Below are 16,546 nucleotides of genomic sequence, written 5' to 3'. Positions count from 1 at the left end.
TTTAGCAGAGGAGAAAATGACAGAACGATAGAACGATGAAGAGGGAGAAGAAATGTGATGCAGACAATAGATGACGACAGTGAGTTAATAAGACGCTATAGATGAGATTGTGCAGTGATCATGTTTGTGACTGATCTTATTAGAGACACGCTAATATCTCCGACACAGCGCAGGAATGCCATAACGCCAGAAATGATCACTACATAAAGATATTTGGCAAATGGGAAAATGCAATAAAGCAATAGTGATTTGGGTCTGTGACAACCTTCTGTAAGCAGTGATCACACAAACATTACAGCACTTTCAGAACCTCTTATTGTGTCGCAGTTCATTTAGTTTCCACTGGACATTCCCACCTTGCAGGCTCAAAAAACTGTATTTATGAATATAGCAGGCTTCCCTGGTGCGCACAAGCAGGGGAATGAACCGTTAATAATGTGCGCTATAAGCTCCCACGTCCACTTCTCGCTCCATGCTGTGACAGCCTGCCCGAATTTTCCTTTAAGGACGGCCTAGTGTTCATCCACTAACTCGGCTAACAGTAAACACGGTTTTTGTATTTTTTTTATTTTTTTATTTATATAGCACATTTTATAGCAGCCACTGACTGACCAAAGTGCTTCACAGAACTACAAAATTAAAAGACACCAACACCATGCGTAGTAGCACATCATAGAACAGTACAACAGGTTAAGAACAGCTTAAAACGGGAGACCTTCAAGAAGTCTCAGAGACTATCAGTAGTAGAAAATAAAACAGAGAAGACAGTAACAGGTTTTAAACTAGTATCATACTCGAAGGAGAGAAATATAGAATAGACAAAAAAAAAAAAAAAAATTATAAATATATCTATATATACACCCATATATATAGATACATGCACACACATATATGTACACATATACACATATATATACCTGTACATGCACCTTATTTGTAGGCCAAAGAGAACAAGTGCGTTTTTAAAAGTGACTTAAAAGAAATCACAGAAGGGGCTATCCGAACGTCCAAGGGCAAATTGTTCCACAGCCGAGGCCCAACCACAGAAAAGGCTCGCTCCCCTCTACGTTTAAGTCTGCATTGAGGGACTTGTAACAGATTTTTTCCACCTGATCTCAGACTTCTTGACGGCGTGTAAGGTTGAAGCAGTTCAGTTAGGTAGCTAGGCGCTTGGTTGCATAGAGCTTTGTACACAAATAACAGGATTTTAAACTCAGTTCTGAAATGAATGGGCAACCAGTGAAGGGACCTCAGAATTGGGGTGATGTGGTCACTTTTACGACTATTAGTGAGGAATCTTGCAGCGGCATTTTGCACCAGTTGAAGACGAGCTGTTTGCGTTTTCGAGATACCGCAGTAAAGTGAATTGCAGTAATCTACACATGTGGTGATAAAAGCATGAACAGCCATCTCAAGAGTTTTGTGATTAAGAAAAGGTTTGACTTTTGACAACAGCCACAGGTGATAGAAACTAGAGCTTATTACAGAAGAGATGTGCTTTTCAAAATTTAAAGACTCATCCAGACAAACGCCCAAATTCCGCACACTTGCAGAACGAAATGCCGCTAGTCTGCTTAGGTCAAAGGTAACAGCCTGGGGATTACCAGTGGACCCGAAAACAATGATCTCTGTTTTGTTTTCATTTAAAAACAAAAATTTTTGATCCAGCCAAAATTTTACTTCATCCAGACAACCTAACAATGATGAAAGGGCAGTGGGATCATTTCTCTTGATTGGAACATACAATTGGGTGTCGTCTGCATAACAGTGAAAAGATACCCCATGTCTTCTTAGAATGGTGCCCAGTGGTAACATGTAGAGGGAAAAGAGAGAAGGCGCTAAAATAGAACCTTGAGGAAGGCCACAGGTTAGATGCGCAGCAGACGAAGAGCAATTTCCTAGCTTTACTCTGAAAGTACGACCCGAAAGATAAGATTGGAACCACTGGAGGACGACACCTTTTAGCCCCACATCATATTCTAGTCTGGATAACAAAATAGAGTGGTCGATAGTATCAAAAGCTGCCGACAGATCAAGAAGGACAAGAGCCACAGAGTCACCAGTGTCAGTGGAGCGATAGATGTCATTTAACACTCTCAGCAGAGCAGATTCAGTACTGTGAGCAGACTTAAAACCAGATTGAAATTTTTCAGAGATATCATTGCATTTTAAAAAGGGCTGGAGTTGGTCAAGAACAACTTTTTCCAACACCTTAGAGACAAAAGGCAAAACAGAGATAGGACGGAAATTATTTAACACGGTAGGATCCAGTGAAGGCTTCTTGAGCAAAGGAGTGACAGTGGCCTCCTTGAGGGCAGCAGGGATAGAGCCGGTAAGGAGGCATTTATTAACAAAGGACACCAATCCTGGTCCTACTGAATCGATAATCAATTTAAGAAACTTAGGAGAGATGATGTCTAGAGAGCAGTACGAAGGTTTTATCTTAGTGATAATTTCTTTGAGGAGATTCAGAGTGATTGGCTCGAAAGCATCCCAGGTAACAGAATTCATCAACTGACTAGTTGCAGAGCGGCTGGCATTGCATCTCAAGTTAGATATTTTGTCAATAAAAAATCTCAAGAAACGCTCACATAGCTCATCCGAAACATCATTCAATACATTTGCCGGAGGGTTTAAAACCGAGTTTATAACAGAAAATAAAACCTTTGGTCTAGAGTGGTTAGCCATAATCATGTCAGAGAAGTGCGCAGCTCTTGCCGCCTTTACAGCATTTTGGTAGGTTGACAGGCTGTTTTTAAATAACTGAAGTGAAATATGTAGCTTGTCCTTCTTCCATTTGCGCTCAGCCTTTCTGCTAGCTTGTCTTATTCGCCGAATATCCACGTTGAGCCTTGGTTCAGATTTCGGTTTAGGTTTGTAGGGCTTAAGCGGAGCAGTTTCATTTAAGGCATTTAACCAAGTGGAGTATAACAGACCGAGATGTTGGTCAGCATCCAGTTCCACTAGTGGAGAATTCAGAAGCAAGTGTGTGGAGGAATTCATAACGTGCTCGTTAAAATTTAAGACAAAAAGAGGAGAGTATGATCTAGATAGTCTTACATCTTCACTGATGGTTTGAGCAATGCAAGGAAGAGATGTAGAAAATAAAATTGGCTTATGGTCCGAAAGCATAAAATCAGATATTACAACCTCACTAATCACCATCCCATATGAAAGCACAAGGTCCAATGTGTGACCCTTCATGTGAGTGGAATCATTTATCCACTGGACTAGGTTAAAAGATTCAATAAGGCTTAGAAAGTCCTTTGAGAGAGTATTAGATTGACAACAAACGTGGATATTAAAATCACCCACCAATAAAAAGCGGTCATAGGTTGTGGTGATATTACCAATGAATTCTGTAAATTGCTGAATGAAGTCCTTAAGTGAATTTGGTGGACGGTAAATCACCCCTATTAAAATAGGGCCATTCCAGTCTAAATGAAGTAGTTGCGCTTCAAAACTTGAAAAAGCACTGACAGGAACCGGCCGGCATCGCACAGAGAATGAGTCTTTAAAAATAGTCACAATCCCGCCCCCTCGTCTGTTCGGACGGGGGGTGTTGAAAAACGAACAGTCATTAGGAACTAGTTCTGAAAAAGGGGTTAGGTCACCAACCGTAGTCCAGGATTCAGTGATAAACATGAAATCCAAACAATGAGAGGAGAAGAAGTCGTTGAGCAGGAAGGTTTTGTTGACCACGGATCTGGCGTTGATCAGTGCCATTTTGGGCGGATGAATCACATCGGGGAAAGCTCCGCCTTTCTTCAAAGAACGTAGATTTCCGGGATTCACACCGTTTTGCCGATGACAACTGCCAACCCGAGGTAAGCCAACCATATGGACAGGCGAAGATCGCGGGGGAGTGATAGATAGGAGCCACCGATGAGCCAGCGCTCGCGGTCGCCGGGCGACGAAATCGCCGTCCGACATATGATTTGCATCGATCCTGAGTCTTTCAGTAGCTTTCAATCTGATGATGCGTCCACCCCGCCTCCCGCGTTTCCTTCTGCGTTTCCTCCGTGAAATGATAGGCGGCCACTGGCGGATACATTCCAATGTATGAGTAGTGGTGTTACTGTGTGATTGATTAAAAACGTGCGCTACATCCTCCTTATAAAAGTCCATAAAAGAGGTGCGAATGTTCAAGAGTAACTGTCGGTCATAGACCAGACGTGTGCAGCAATTAGAGGCCCAGATAGACATCCATAAAAATATCCAAAACAATAAGTACAAGAGAGACCGACGGCCAGCCGAACACACAGGCGCCATCTTTGATCAGTTTAGAGTATGTGGTGCCCCAACGGTTCTTCTGACCAGTCAGGCTTTCTCGTCTTTCTTGTTTTTTAATCCATGTTTTCAAAACAAACATTCAAACCACCACTTAAATAGACAGCAATCAGTGTAATTGGAAAGAGTGGAACAATTTTTATCATTCTAAGCCAATCAAATTAACAGCAAGGTAAAAAAAAGGATTTATATACATAAAAATAATGTGCGTGTGTGTGTGTGCATGTGTGAGTAAACTCTATACTTAAAATGGCTTTTTTTTCCTTCTTGGACAACCAACCAATCACAGTCTTCAAAAGATTGTGTCATACATAGCAACGGGGTCAGCCCCGCCTCCTCACTAAGATGAGAGTTTTTGTCTTTTCCTTACTCAGAGTTGCTCTCAGATCGGTCCCGAATCACTCTTAAGCTAAGACTCCTACGTAAAAGTTTTTAAGCTAAATTAAGAGTTTTCTAAAAGGATTCTTAGATTCTTTAGGAATACGGGCCCAGGTGTTGTATTTTAAGACATTTGTCAGTTTTTTGTCCTTAAGACATTCTTGTTGTCTTAAAGGGATAGTTCGGCCAAAAATGATATTTAAACCATGCATTACTCACCCTCAAGCCGTTCGAGATGCATATGTCAATCTTGTTTCAGACGAACACATTTTCAGTTATTTTAGAAAATGTCTTAGACCCTTCAGTGGATATAATGTGAAGCAATGGGGTCCACCTCCTTCAAGTCCAAAAATGAGCATATATCCTTCACAAAAGTAATCCATCCGGCTCCAGGGGGATAAACGAAGGCCTTATGAGGGTAATCCGTGCGGTTTTGTCGTAAAAATATACATATTTAAAACTTTATAAATGAAAATATCTGACTTCCGGCAACGATCGACAACGGCTGTCAGACTACCTCCTAAAGAACCAGTACATCGACCCCTCAGTGCAAAAGGGAGGGATCCCAGGGGTTCCCGGGTGCCTTGAACACAGTGGAGTGGTGACACAACTGATTAGAGAGGCTTGTGAGGGGAAAGGAAACCTGGCTGTACTATGGCTGGACTTAGCCAATGCATATGGCTCCATACCCCACAAGCTAGTGGAGGTGGCATTTGGGAGACATCATGTTCCGAGCAGCATCAAGATCCTCATAATGGATTATTATAACAACTTTAATCTGAGATTCACTTCCGGCAAAGTTACATCTGAGCGGCACCGTCTGGAAAAGGGGATTATCACTGGATGCACTGTTTCAGTGATTCTCTTTTCCTTGGCCATGAACATGCTGGTCAAATCCGCTGAGCCGGAATGCAGAGGCTCCAAAACAAAGTCCGGAATCCGTCAGCCCCCCATTAGGGCATTCATGGACGATCTGACAGTAACAACTGTAACAGTCCCAGGATGCAGATGGATTCTTCAGGGCTTAGAGATTTTAACCACCTGGGCGAGGATGCGTTTCAAGCCGGAAAAATCCAGATCCATGGTACTGAAGAGAGGGAAGGTAACAGACCAGTTCCACTTCTCCTTAGGAAGTACCCAAATCCCATCAGTCACAGAGAAGCCTGTGAAGAGCCTTGGAAAAACCTTTGACTGCTCTCTAAAGGATGCCGCTTCCATCAGGGCAACAAATGAACAACTGGAGAGCTGGCTAACTACAGTTGACAAGTCAGGCTTACCGGGGAAATTCAAAGCTTGGTTATACCAACATGGAATCTTACCCAGGATATTGTGGCCACTGTTGGTGTATGAATTTCCAATTTCCACCGTGGAAGGATTTGAGAGGAGGGTGAGCAATTACCTGCAACGGTGGTTGGGCTTGCCAAGAAGTCTGAGCAGCATTGCCCTTTACGGGAAAAAGAACAAACTAACGCTACCAATCAACAGCCTTAGCGAGGAGTTCATGGTTACCAGAGCAAGGGAGGTGCTTCAGTACAGGGATTCCAAGGACCTAAGAGTATCTCAAGCTGGTATTGAGGTCAGGACTGGCAGAAAGTGGAGGGCACATGAGGCGGTGGACCAGGCATTATCACGACTGCGTCATAAGGAACTGGTGGGTCCTGTAGCTATTGGTCGTGCAGGACTGGGAAGTACTCCAACAACCCATTACAACAAACTGAAGGGTAAGGAAAGGCAGGACCTGGTCCAAAAAGAAGTGAGGGCTGGGATCGAGGAGCAGCGTGCAAGTCAGATGGTGGGAATGAGGCAACAGGGTGCATGGACCAGATGGGAAGATGCCATGGAGAGAAAGATTTCATGGGCAGAGCTGTGGAGGGCTGATCCCTATCGCATCAAATTTCTCATTCAGTCTGTCTGTGACACCCTGCCCAGTCCATCCAATCTCTTTTGTTGGGGCAAGGTTGAGACTCCGGCATGTACCTTGTGCCAGGGAAGAGGATCGCTGGAACACATCCTCAGTAGCTGTCCTAAAGCACTTGGGGAAGGTCCACCTGGGAAAACAACTCAAGTTCCCCCGAGACATCGTGGAGACCAGCCTTAGACCCGACATGGTTCTGTTCTCAGTAACATCGAAACAGGTTATCTTGATGGAGCTAACAGTGCCCTGGGAGGAGAGGATGGAGGAAGCGAGTGAAAGAAAAAGGGAGAAATATGCGGAGCTGGTGGAGGAGTGTCGGAGATGGGGGTGGCGTGCTCAGTGCTTGCCCATCGAGGTTGGGGGAAGGGGCTTTGCAGGAAAGTCACTCTGCAGGGCCTACAGCCTCCTGGGAATCACAGGAGCACGCAAGAGAAGAGCCATCAGTGCAGCTTCAGAGGCTGCGGAAAAAGCCTCACGATGGCTGTGGATCAGGAGGGACAAACTGTGGGCGAACGCTTCTTGGACACAGGCCGGGAACTGATCACTCCCGGTCGGGTCGCCTGGGTGAGGAGGTCTGAAGTTGAAAGACCCGAAACCCCCTATGACCCCAGGTACTATCACTGATGATGTGTCCAAGAGTGCATCACAAGGTGTATGTAACAATCTTGTTTATTATTTGGCTTTGTAAAATACAGATAATCTTATTGTTAGCTACCTAAAATGAGGAAACCGTTCTGTTTGATTAAGTCTGTCAGCATTTATCAAAATGTCTAAAACCCCATGAAATAAAGTACACAATCAGTGATCAAAACGTTTATTGAAATAAATGTTATGGTCTTAACAATACTAACGCCTCTTAACTTACAGGTCCTTTATACATGAAAATATATACAAATATCAACATTTAACATGTATAGTTGGCAAACAAGCCTTGCTAGCTCCAATCCCTGGTCACCCACTGCTAACCGGTCAGCAAATAATCATTTTAAAAGTGCTTCTGAGATGAAAGCGCAACCAGGACGACACATTACAGTGTTGACCAGCAGTCATTGTCCCTTCAAGTATTTATCTGAATGTAACCATACTTAATGACAAATAATAAATCTAAATATGAATTCCCATCAAATAAAGAGATAATGAAGTACAAGTTAACTGTGAGTGACAGTTAAAGCTAACAAGGCTATACAAATAAATGTACAGGTACAGGGAAGGGCGACCTCATTGTCCATCGATGCGCCCCATTCACTAAAAGCTCAAAAATGTCACTGACAATTTCACTAAACAAGAATTGAGACCACCACAGCACTGAGCCATTTTCTTCTCAAGACTAAACTAACATTACTAGATGCTACTGTGATGGTTGGTCACTCCTTTTTCATTCAAACTGGATCCTAACTTTAACCATTTTACTCAATACTAAAACTGGGCAGTTGAGTGACCAAAAAAAAGAAAAAGGGGGGAAATATTATTATAGCAGCCAAGACCTCAAACCCAGACTACCCAATGTCAGTTTATATTCCCAATACCTCTAAACTTCAAAACAGTGTTTGTATTCACAATTTAAAAATACTTAATCCTAGACTAAGTGCCCTTTCAGTTCCAACAAAATCACACAAGGTCGTCTTTTTCTGTTGTTGTGCCTATCATCTCGGCACTGATGTGTCAAATATGAAACAGCCAGTGAAAACATAGACGTGTACAGTTGAATGGACTGCAGAGAACGTACTGCAGAGGTTGAGACGCTGACCTCAGCGAGTTGCTCGTCTTACCATTAGATATATATTGGGTGATATTGTTTTTGTGTGAGTTTCTTTCTACATGTAGGGCAGCTGTGAGCTCTGCTGAGAGAGTCGCGGATGCACTGACTGCAGAAAAGGTGCCCGCACTTCGTGGAGACCATGAGCCGACCGCTGTCAATGATCTGGAAGTGGGATCAAAGATTTATTTACAAAGTCAGTCGGTTTATTCAACCAGAGAAATACATCATATTATAGACTAGAAGATATATTTATAGTTCAATTAAATTATTTCATCCAAAACCAAAACGATTCATCATTAAAGGCCCGTTCACACCAAGGTTAACAATACAGTATAAAAATAATGATACGGTTCTACAAAAATTGTTCTAAAAGTAAAAGAATAACACACCACAACTATAACAATAACGGCACAGAGGAATATTGCTGGAATCACTTTCAGAACAATTTCTTTTTCAGCTGATGAACGATGAGAACAGATGAAGAGAGAGCAGTCTTTTTAACAGTAATTCAAATCTTCACAGAAGTACTGGGAATAACAGGTTATGGTTTGATGTCTATGGTAGCGATCAAAATAGAGTAAATCACCTTTTGAAAGTAACTTGACGCTAAAAATAAAGATTGTATCAATTACATCGTTACACCAGTAGGTGGCGACAAGTGACAGATGTACTTATTGAATCATTCATTCAAAAGATGTGCTCAAAAATTCCGATTCATTCAGTAATGGAATAAGTGAATCTTTATTAGCGAGTCATTGAATCATTCATTCAAACCCAATTTTTTAATTATCCAAAATTATCCAGAAAAGCCAATTCACACGGCATCATCAGAATGAAAAATAAAAAAAGGTAATTGCGACTTTTTATCTCACAATTCTGACTTTTTTTCTCACAATTGCGAGTTTACATCTTTTTACTTTACTTTTTTATCTCAGACTTGCGTGAAATTAAGTCGTAATTGTGAGAAAAGAGTCAGAATTGCGTGATATAAAGTCACAATTGTGCGTTATAAAGTCACAATTGTGAGATATAAACTCGCAATTCTGAGAAAAAAGTCAGTCTTTTTCCTTACAACGACTTTACAACTCACAATTGCGAGTTTAGGCCTATATCTCACAATTCTGACTTTATAACACGCAATTGTGTGTTATAAAGTCAGAATTGCGAGATATAAACTCGCAATTGTGAGATAAAAAGTCGCAATTATCTTTTAAAATATTTTATTCTGGGGCGGAAACAAGCTTCCATAATCCTTAGACGCCAACCAACGCGGAAAATCACAGTACGTAATTTCTCAGGCATTCCACAACCCGACAAACGGTAGTTCAACATGTTCAGTCGGTGAAAAAGCTCCACCCAACCCCAACAGATGCAGACATTCGTAACGCTCTGATCCGACAAAACCCGATGAAGTTTCTGTTGCCGTATGTCGCCGTCTGTTTGTGAAGTGTGAATTGGCCTTAAATGATGACAACGTTCATTTTGGTGTGAATTAACCATATAAAGCCCAAAGTATACTTTTCTCTTCACACGCAACCTGCACATGTGCATTGAAATTAGTTTGTCCGCAAGGGCCGTGGATTCACAAGGTAGTCCAAGAAAAAAAAAGAATTAACGGAACAGAGAGAAACGTGTGCCAACAATGGACGGCTACATGGATGAGAGATTGTGCAAAGAAAGCAGAAAGTGCCCTCATTTGTACAACTGGCTATAACTCATGAAGAGAGATTGCCCAGGTACTGGACAGAGTTGTTGTATACGCATGTGTCAAATGAAGAATACTTTGGGCTTAAATGAACTGCATATATGTAAGGGTTAATGCCCGGCGAGGTGTCCATTATCAGGTATTAATGGACGATGGCGAGGCGTGAACCGTCCGACGCGCAGCGGAGGCCTCCGCCAAAGTCCATTAATACCTAGACAATGGACACCTCGGAGGGCATTAACCCGCTTATACCATGGTCACTTGCCAAATAACACATTTTTAAAACATTAGTTTATATTTTAATATAAATATTTTAATTTTACAATCGAAATCTAAAGTTTTTACAAACAATAACTTGGTTTCCCTGGTTACGCCTGACGGTTTAGTTAGCAACCGGAGATATAATAGACCGCTCAGCTCGTAGACGGATAAACGGATACTTTGATTGCCTGTTGCTATGGTTACTCACAGCTGATGTAGCCAGCACATTTATTTATTAATTTCGAACGGTAAACAGTCAGTGTCACCAGAACTCCTTTACTAGGTGTCCTCAATCACTTTTTAATGGACACCCTGCAGCCAATCAGAATCGAGTATTCACCAAGACCATGGTATAAGATTATTAACCACATATAAGGCCTAAGGACTTACCTCTGAATAAGCATCCATGCAAACAGGACAGCTAACGGCTCCTGGTGTAGACCTACAGCCAACACAACACAAGTCAACACGAGAAGATGGAGAAATACACACTGTTCTAGTGTTAACTAGACCTTACTGTTGTGTAAAAGTGCACAAAGCTGCATTCACAAAATTTACATACAAGGATGAAGACTATTGTTTAGCATAATGTCATGTCACCATTTATACAGCGCTTTTAAATATACATAGTTTCAAAGCAGCTTTACAGTGATAATAGGAAATGAATGGAACAGAGATTGTTTTGGTTTTACAGCAGCTCTAGAATAAAGTTATTGTCAAGCTAAAGTGTCCGTTTTTTGATTGATTCACTTCCGTTGTAAAAAATCATTAGTTATTCATTTAGGGTCCGTTTCAACTGAAAACAGAACACTTTTAATGTGTTCTGGCCATTCATTTGCACAACAACGGTGTTTGGTGGCTTTGAAATAGGTTCCAAGACTCATAGGCGTAGGCTGATGTAATCTTTGTGAGAAGCATGGATGTACCTGGCCCGTGAGCTGGCCTGTAGGGTGGACAGTAAACCTGGACTGAGTCTGAGACTGGACTCTTCCTCTTCATCACTGCTCAGAACGTAACTCTCTGTGCCCGGTCCACGTCTGCTCTGCACACCTGCAACACACACATGAATGTTATCACATTTTTAAAAACTCACCTCACTGCCACTACAATAAGTATTCTGTCATATTATTTGAAATCCACCCGTTACTTCATATTTAACGAAAACTACATTTACATTAGCTTTATTTGTTTATAATTAGCTTTTATCAAAAATGACTTACAAATGAGAAGTTTAATTACATCAACAAAAGAAAAACATTATGATACATTACCATCTTCCACAACCTTGATCCCATGAGACGACGAGAAAAGGAAGAGACAGAATTCATTAAAAAAAAAAAAGTAATACCAACACAACCAAAGAATAGAAAGCACATGCTTCAGTCAAACTTATACTATAGTACAAGAGTTGTAGACTCACCACAATAGAATCATTATTGGTGAGGTCAACAACCGCAGTTTCTGACCCTTCACACGTTAAATCTACTACATCTTCACCTTCAACAAGACAGCATGAAAGAGAAACACGTTAGCAGTCTAGATCTGGAGACATTTAGAAAGAAGCTACTGGCCTGTTTACACCTGGTCACTTCATGTGTTTTAACTCATCGGCTAGCTAACCTTTTTGTTAAAACTCTTCCATTTACACTTGGCCACATAAATGTGTTTATTTCTCATCAGCTCATTTCAAGATCAAGGCCAGCAATAGGAGAGAGAGTGGCATCAGCCCTGGTGGGATCATTTAGTCTACTTTAATTTGCACGTCGGTTTGCTACTCAGCCACTCATCTGGGGCGGCCCATATCTGTGTTGCAGTATCACGGTCATGTGACTTTTTTTTTTTAAACCATTTTGGGAGGAGTAAAATTTACATATGTGGCTTCAACAACCAGATGCATTTATACTTGTCCAGTTTCGTCAGGAATGCGTCTCAAACCCGCCTGAAGTGGTTTGAGTGATCAGATTTAAATCCGTTTAAGAGGGCATTTACACCAGTGCATAAACAGACATTATGTTAAGACTGTGTCTTAAGAACTAGTGCGAACAAATAGCAGTTAGTTGGGGTAATCAGTCTTACTTTTCGGTATCAAATTAGACCAATCTACGATTTTATGTAACTGCATTAAAAAAAGGTATGAACAGTCTTAAAGGAAAGAAAAATTATGACTAACTTGTAAGAGTAGTCTTAGCAGTTTATGCATCCGGTCAGGTCTTTCCAGGATCAAATAGCTATCCGATCAGAGAAAACGCATGAGGTGACCAGGTGTAAACAGGCCCTAAATCTGTCGGGGAAATCTTTTAAATTACAGTTCCAAAAAAAAAGAGAATACAATTGTTGTTAATTTTAATTTAATGCCTTAAAGCTGCAGTAGGGAGTTTTGAGAAAACGTTGACTCAGCCTGAAAATTTGAACAAGCACAACTTATAGGTCCCACCCCCTTGCTCTTTGCTGCGCTACAGCCCTCCCTCCACAGCGGAGCCTGTCGTGAACGCGCAGGCTAGTAAACAGGGCCACCGATAACAGCGGATAAAGTTATATGGCACATTCACTAATAGGGACTAAACGTCAATAATATGCTTTACATTGACTATGGCCTGCCCATACTTTGACTACAAACTTGGTCCTCAAATCATTATGTATTTTGCAATAGCCTACATGTAACTTTATAATGTTGCACTCTTTCTATAAGTTATAAATAGCTAGTAAGATAACGTTAATATAACGGTAACTAACGTTACAGTATGTAAGTAATTATTCTAGCGATATATAATGCTAGATAAGGTGTGCTAGTACATTATTTCAGCAACATGATAAGCCAGTGAATTAGCAGGTTTCAATTGTTGCTTAGCAGAGTGCGTGACATTTTATCTACATGTTATGCGGCTAGAGTTTTGACACCGAGTCAATGGGCTCTGTGTAATTCTTTCTTTTTCGCTTGTTTATCGTCATCAGTCTTTTTCCTTTTACCTCTTTGTTTTATGAGCAGGCGTCACTCGAGAATTGGCAGTTTAGGTTGTTTCTCCGTCATAAGCACAGCTGCAGCACGCCGGCAATCTTGAGTTTGAACGACGGCTCGCGCTGTGCAAGAGAGGTGTGTGATCAGCGCGTACACGAGCGTGATTGACACTGCTAAGACACTCCTCCTGGCTCTGATTGGTTGTTTCTGACCGGGAGCGTGAAGTTCTTGCAAATGGCAATAGGACCACTAGGAGGAGCCAGAGGAGCTTGATTTTTACACAGATTATCTGTCTCATATTCTACTGTCAGGACATAATGACAGTTTTAGCAAATACATTTTTTCAAAAGTTACCTACAGCAGCTTTAAATAATAGTGGATGACACACTTACCGACTAGCTGAAACGTTCTAAACTGACTGAGCACACTTAAACACTCTTTCCAATGACGGGAGCAGACTTTAAACACCAACTGTGAACACGACTCGGCGGGTTTGGGCATGATCAGTCATATCAAATTACACTCATAATCAGCCTTACAGTCGTTAAGTGTGTCCCCGGCTTAAGATTTAAAATGTTATTTCATTTAAATAAATAAGGAATGACAATCATTAGAAAATTCTTAATTCATATAAAAATGGTTGTAACACTACATTTCATTTTTAGTCTGAATTCAATTCATCAAAATGTTCATTTTTCCAGAAATATTCCAGGTTTTTCCAAGAAATATAAGATAATACTTGAAATGTCACATCAAAATGTATATTTAATAATTATAATAATAATTTGATATATTATAAAATCTAAATATTCAAATGAGGGAATGTGGTATTGTGTTTGTAGTACGAGTAAAATTAAAAATCTGTTATGATAGCCATGTTCAATATTTTGACAATTCATCTGTTATGGTAATTTCAGTGTTCTGGAAATACAATCCCATGGAGCATTGCGAATGACAATCAAATTAGAAACAATGTAGAAATATTTTTATATTTATACACAATTAAAATGTCCTGCAAAATGTGCATACATAAATATACACTCACCGGCCACTTTATTAGGTACCCCATGCTAGTAACGGGTTGGACCCCCTTTTGCCTTCAGAACTGCCTCAATTCTTCGTGGCATAGATTCAACAAGGTGCTGGAAGCATTCCTCAGGGAGTTTGGTCCATATTGACATGATGGCATCACACAGTTGCCGCGGATTTGTCGGCTGCACATCCATGATGCGAATCTCCCGTTCCACCACATCCCAAAGATGCTCTATTGGGTTGAGATCTGGTGACTGTGGAGGCCATTTTAGTACAGTGAACTCATTGTCATGTTCAAGAAACCAATTTGAAATGATTAGAGCTTTGTGACATGGTGGAAGTAGCCATCAGAGGATGGGTACATGGTGGCCATAAAGGGATGGACATGGTCAGAAACAATGCTCAGGTAGGCCGTGGCATTTAAACGATGCCCAATTGGCACTAAGGGGCCTAAAGTGTGCCAGGAAAACATCCCCCACACCATTACACCACCACCACCAGCCTGCACAGTGGTAACAAGGCATGATGGTTCCATGTTCTCATTCTGTTTACGCCAAATTCTGACTCTAACATCTGAATGTCTCAACAGAAATCGAGACTCATCAGACCAGGCAACATTTTTCCAGTCTTCAACTGTTCAATTTTGGTGAGCTCTTGCAAATTGTAGCCTCTTTTTCCTATTTGTAGTGGAGATGAGTGGTACCTGGTGGAGTCTTCTGCTGTTGTAGCCCATCCGCCTCAAGGTTGTGCGTGTTGTGGCTTCACAAATGCTTTGCTGCATACCTCGGTTGTAACGAGTGGTTATTTCAGTCACTGTTGCCCTTCTATCAGCTCGAACCAGTCTGGCCATTCTCCTCTGACCTCTGGCATCAACAAGGCATTTCCGCCCACAGAACTGCCGCTCACTGGATGTTTTTTCTTTTTCGGACCATTCTCTGTAAACCCTAGAGATGGTTGTGCGTGAAAATCCCAGTAGATTAGCAGTTTCTGAAATACTCAGACCAGCCCTTCTGGCACCAACAATCATGCCACGTTCAAAGTCACTCAAATCAACTTTCTTCCCCATACTGATGCTTGGTTTGAACTGCAGGAGATTGTCTTGACCATGTCTACATGCCTAAATGCACTGAGTTGCCGCCATGTGATTGGCTGCTTAGAAATTAGGTGTTAACGAGCAGTTGGACAGGTGTACCTAATAAAGTGGCCGGTGAGTGTGTATATATATATATATATATATATATATATATATAAAATCATGGGTAATGCAGTTTCTCACAAGGATTTCCCATTAAAGACTAGTATTACAAAAATGAAGTTGAAATAATGCAGGCTGATGACTTCAACAAAAGCATGTATCATCGATTAACAACCTTGGAGCCTACAGTAGGACGGTCTTTCAAGCCAAGTCAAGTCAGTTACAGAGATAACAGGAAAATAATGCAACAAAGTTTGTTTCTGCTGTACAGCAAATCTAGAAGAAAATAGCTTCATAGTCCAGCTTAAGTAAGATTAGTAATGGTTCATTTTTGTTGTAAAAAAAGTTATTTTGGTTCATATATATATATATATATATAGCCACTCTGGAAGCTGCTCTTTAACGGTTTATAAGTTATTGTTCAAAATCAATTTCCCTATGGAGAAAATGAATGGGATTTTTCCTTCCAGAACCAGACTGTTGCACTCCAGCACACAAACTGAAAAGGAAACTGTAAATTCTGAATGTTGTTCAACCCTCCTGCAAAATGTGATTTATTGTTCAAGGCTTGTAGCCATTTGAGATTTGCTCTGCAAGTCAGTCTGGCCAAGAGCCTATTCAAGCCCATTTCCAATTTTTCCAAATCGAGGCACCAAACACAAACGTTGAGGCGAGCTTTACACAATGACGAATGCTCTGATTGGTTTTAGGTCTATCCAATTGCGCCCAGAGGCATTTGAGAGACATCCGTTGGTGACGCGCGTCCCTTTGGAAATGGGCTGTGAATGAACCTTCCCCAGACCCAACTGAGAAGGGTCTGGTGTCAACCAGGCTACAAGGCTTTGTTTAAACAGGATATTGTTGATCATAGGGTCTTTTCAGTAAACCGCTGCATGTCGTGCTTGATAAATGATACATCGACTATATGAGAAGTGAATGACTCATCTGGCAAAACTAAAGCAAACTCACTATTAGTTCTGTCACTTTCCAGCACATCAATAGTCTCCATCACCGTCTGAGACATCTGGGTCTGGTTCCTCTTTCTGCTGACACGG

At 41.2% G+C, this 16,546-nt stretch overlaps 1 protein-coding gene and 1 pseudogene across 1 annotated transcript; one reads left to right on the top strand and one right to left on the bottom strand.

Annotated features, from left to right (window-relative positions):
- The first annotated feature begins 5,167 nt into the window (after positions 1 to 5,167).
- LOC130085447 (uncharacterized) lies at positions 5,168 to 7,233 on the top strand (annotated as a pseudogene).
- Positions 7,234 to 7,381: 148 nt separating this feature from the next.
- rnf4 (ring finger protein 4) lies at positions 7,382 to 16,545 on the bottom strand (the record flags this gene model as incomplete). Its single annotated transcript, XM_056251227.1, has 6 exons — positions 7,382 to 8,504; positions 10,699 to 10,750; positions 11,235 to 11,358; positions 11,580 to 11,592; positions 11,729 to 11,805; positions 16,461 to 16,545. Coding segments are annotated over 6 exons (501 nt in total), but the record flags the coding sequence as incomplete, so codon positions are not given.
- Position 16,546: the final 1 nt, after the last annotated feature.

This window comes from Rhinichthys klamathensis, unplaced genomic scaffold (genome assembly GCF_029890125.1).
Source record: "Rhinichthys klamathensis goyatoka isolate OS25496 unplaced genomic scaffold, OSU_Roscu_1.1 h1tg000079l_1, whole genome shotgun sequence".
In the NCBI taxonomy this organism is placed as follows: Eukaryota; Metazoa; Chordata; class Actinopteri; order Cypriniformes; family Leuciscidae; genus Rhinichthys; species Rhinichthys klamathensis.
This window is presented reverse-complemented; position numbering and strand designations above follow the sequence as displayed.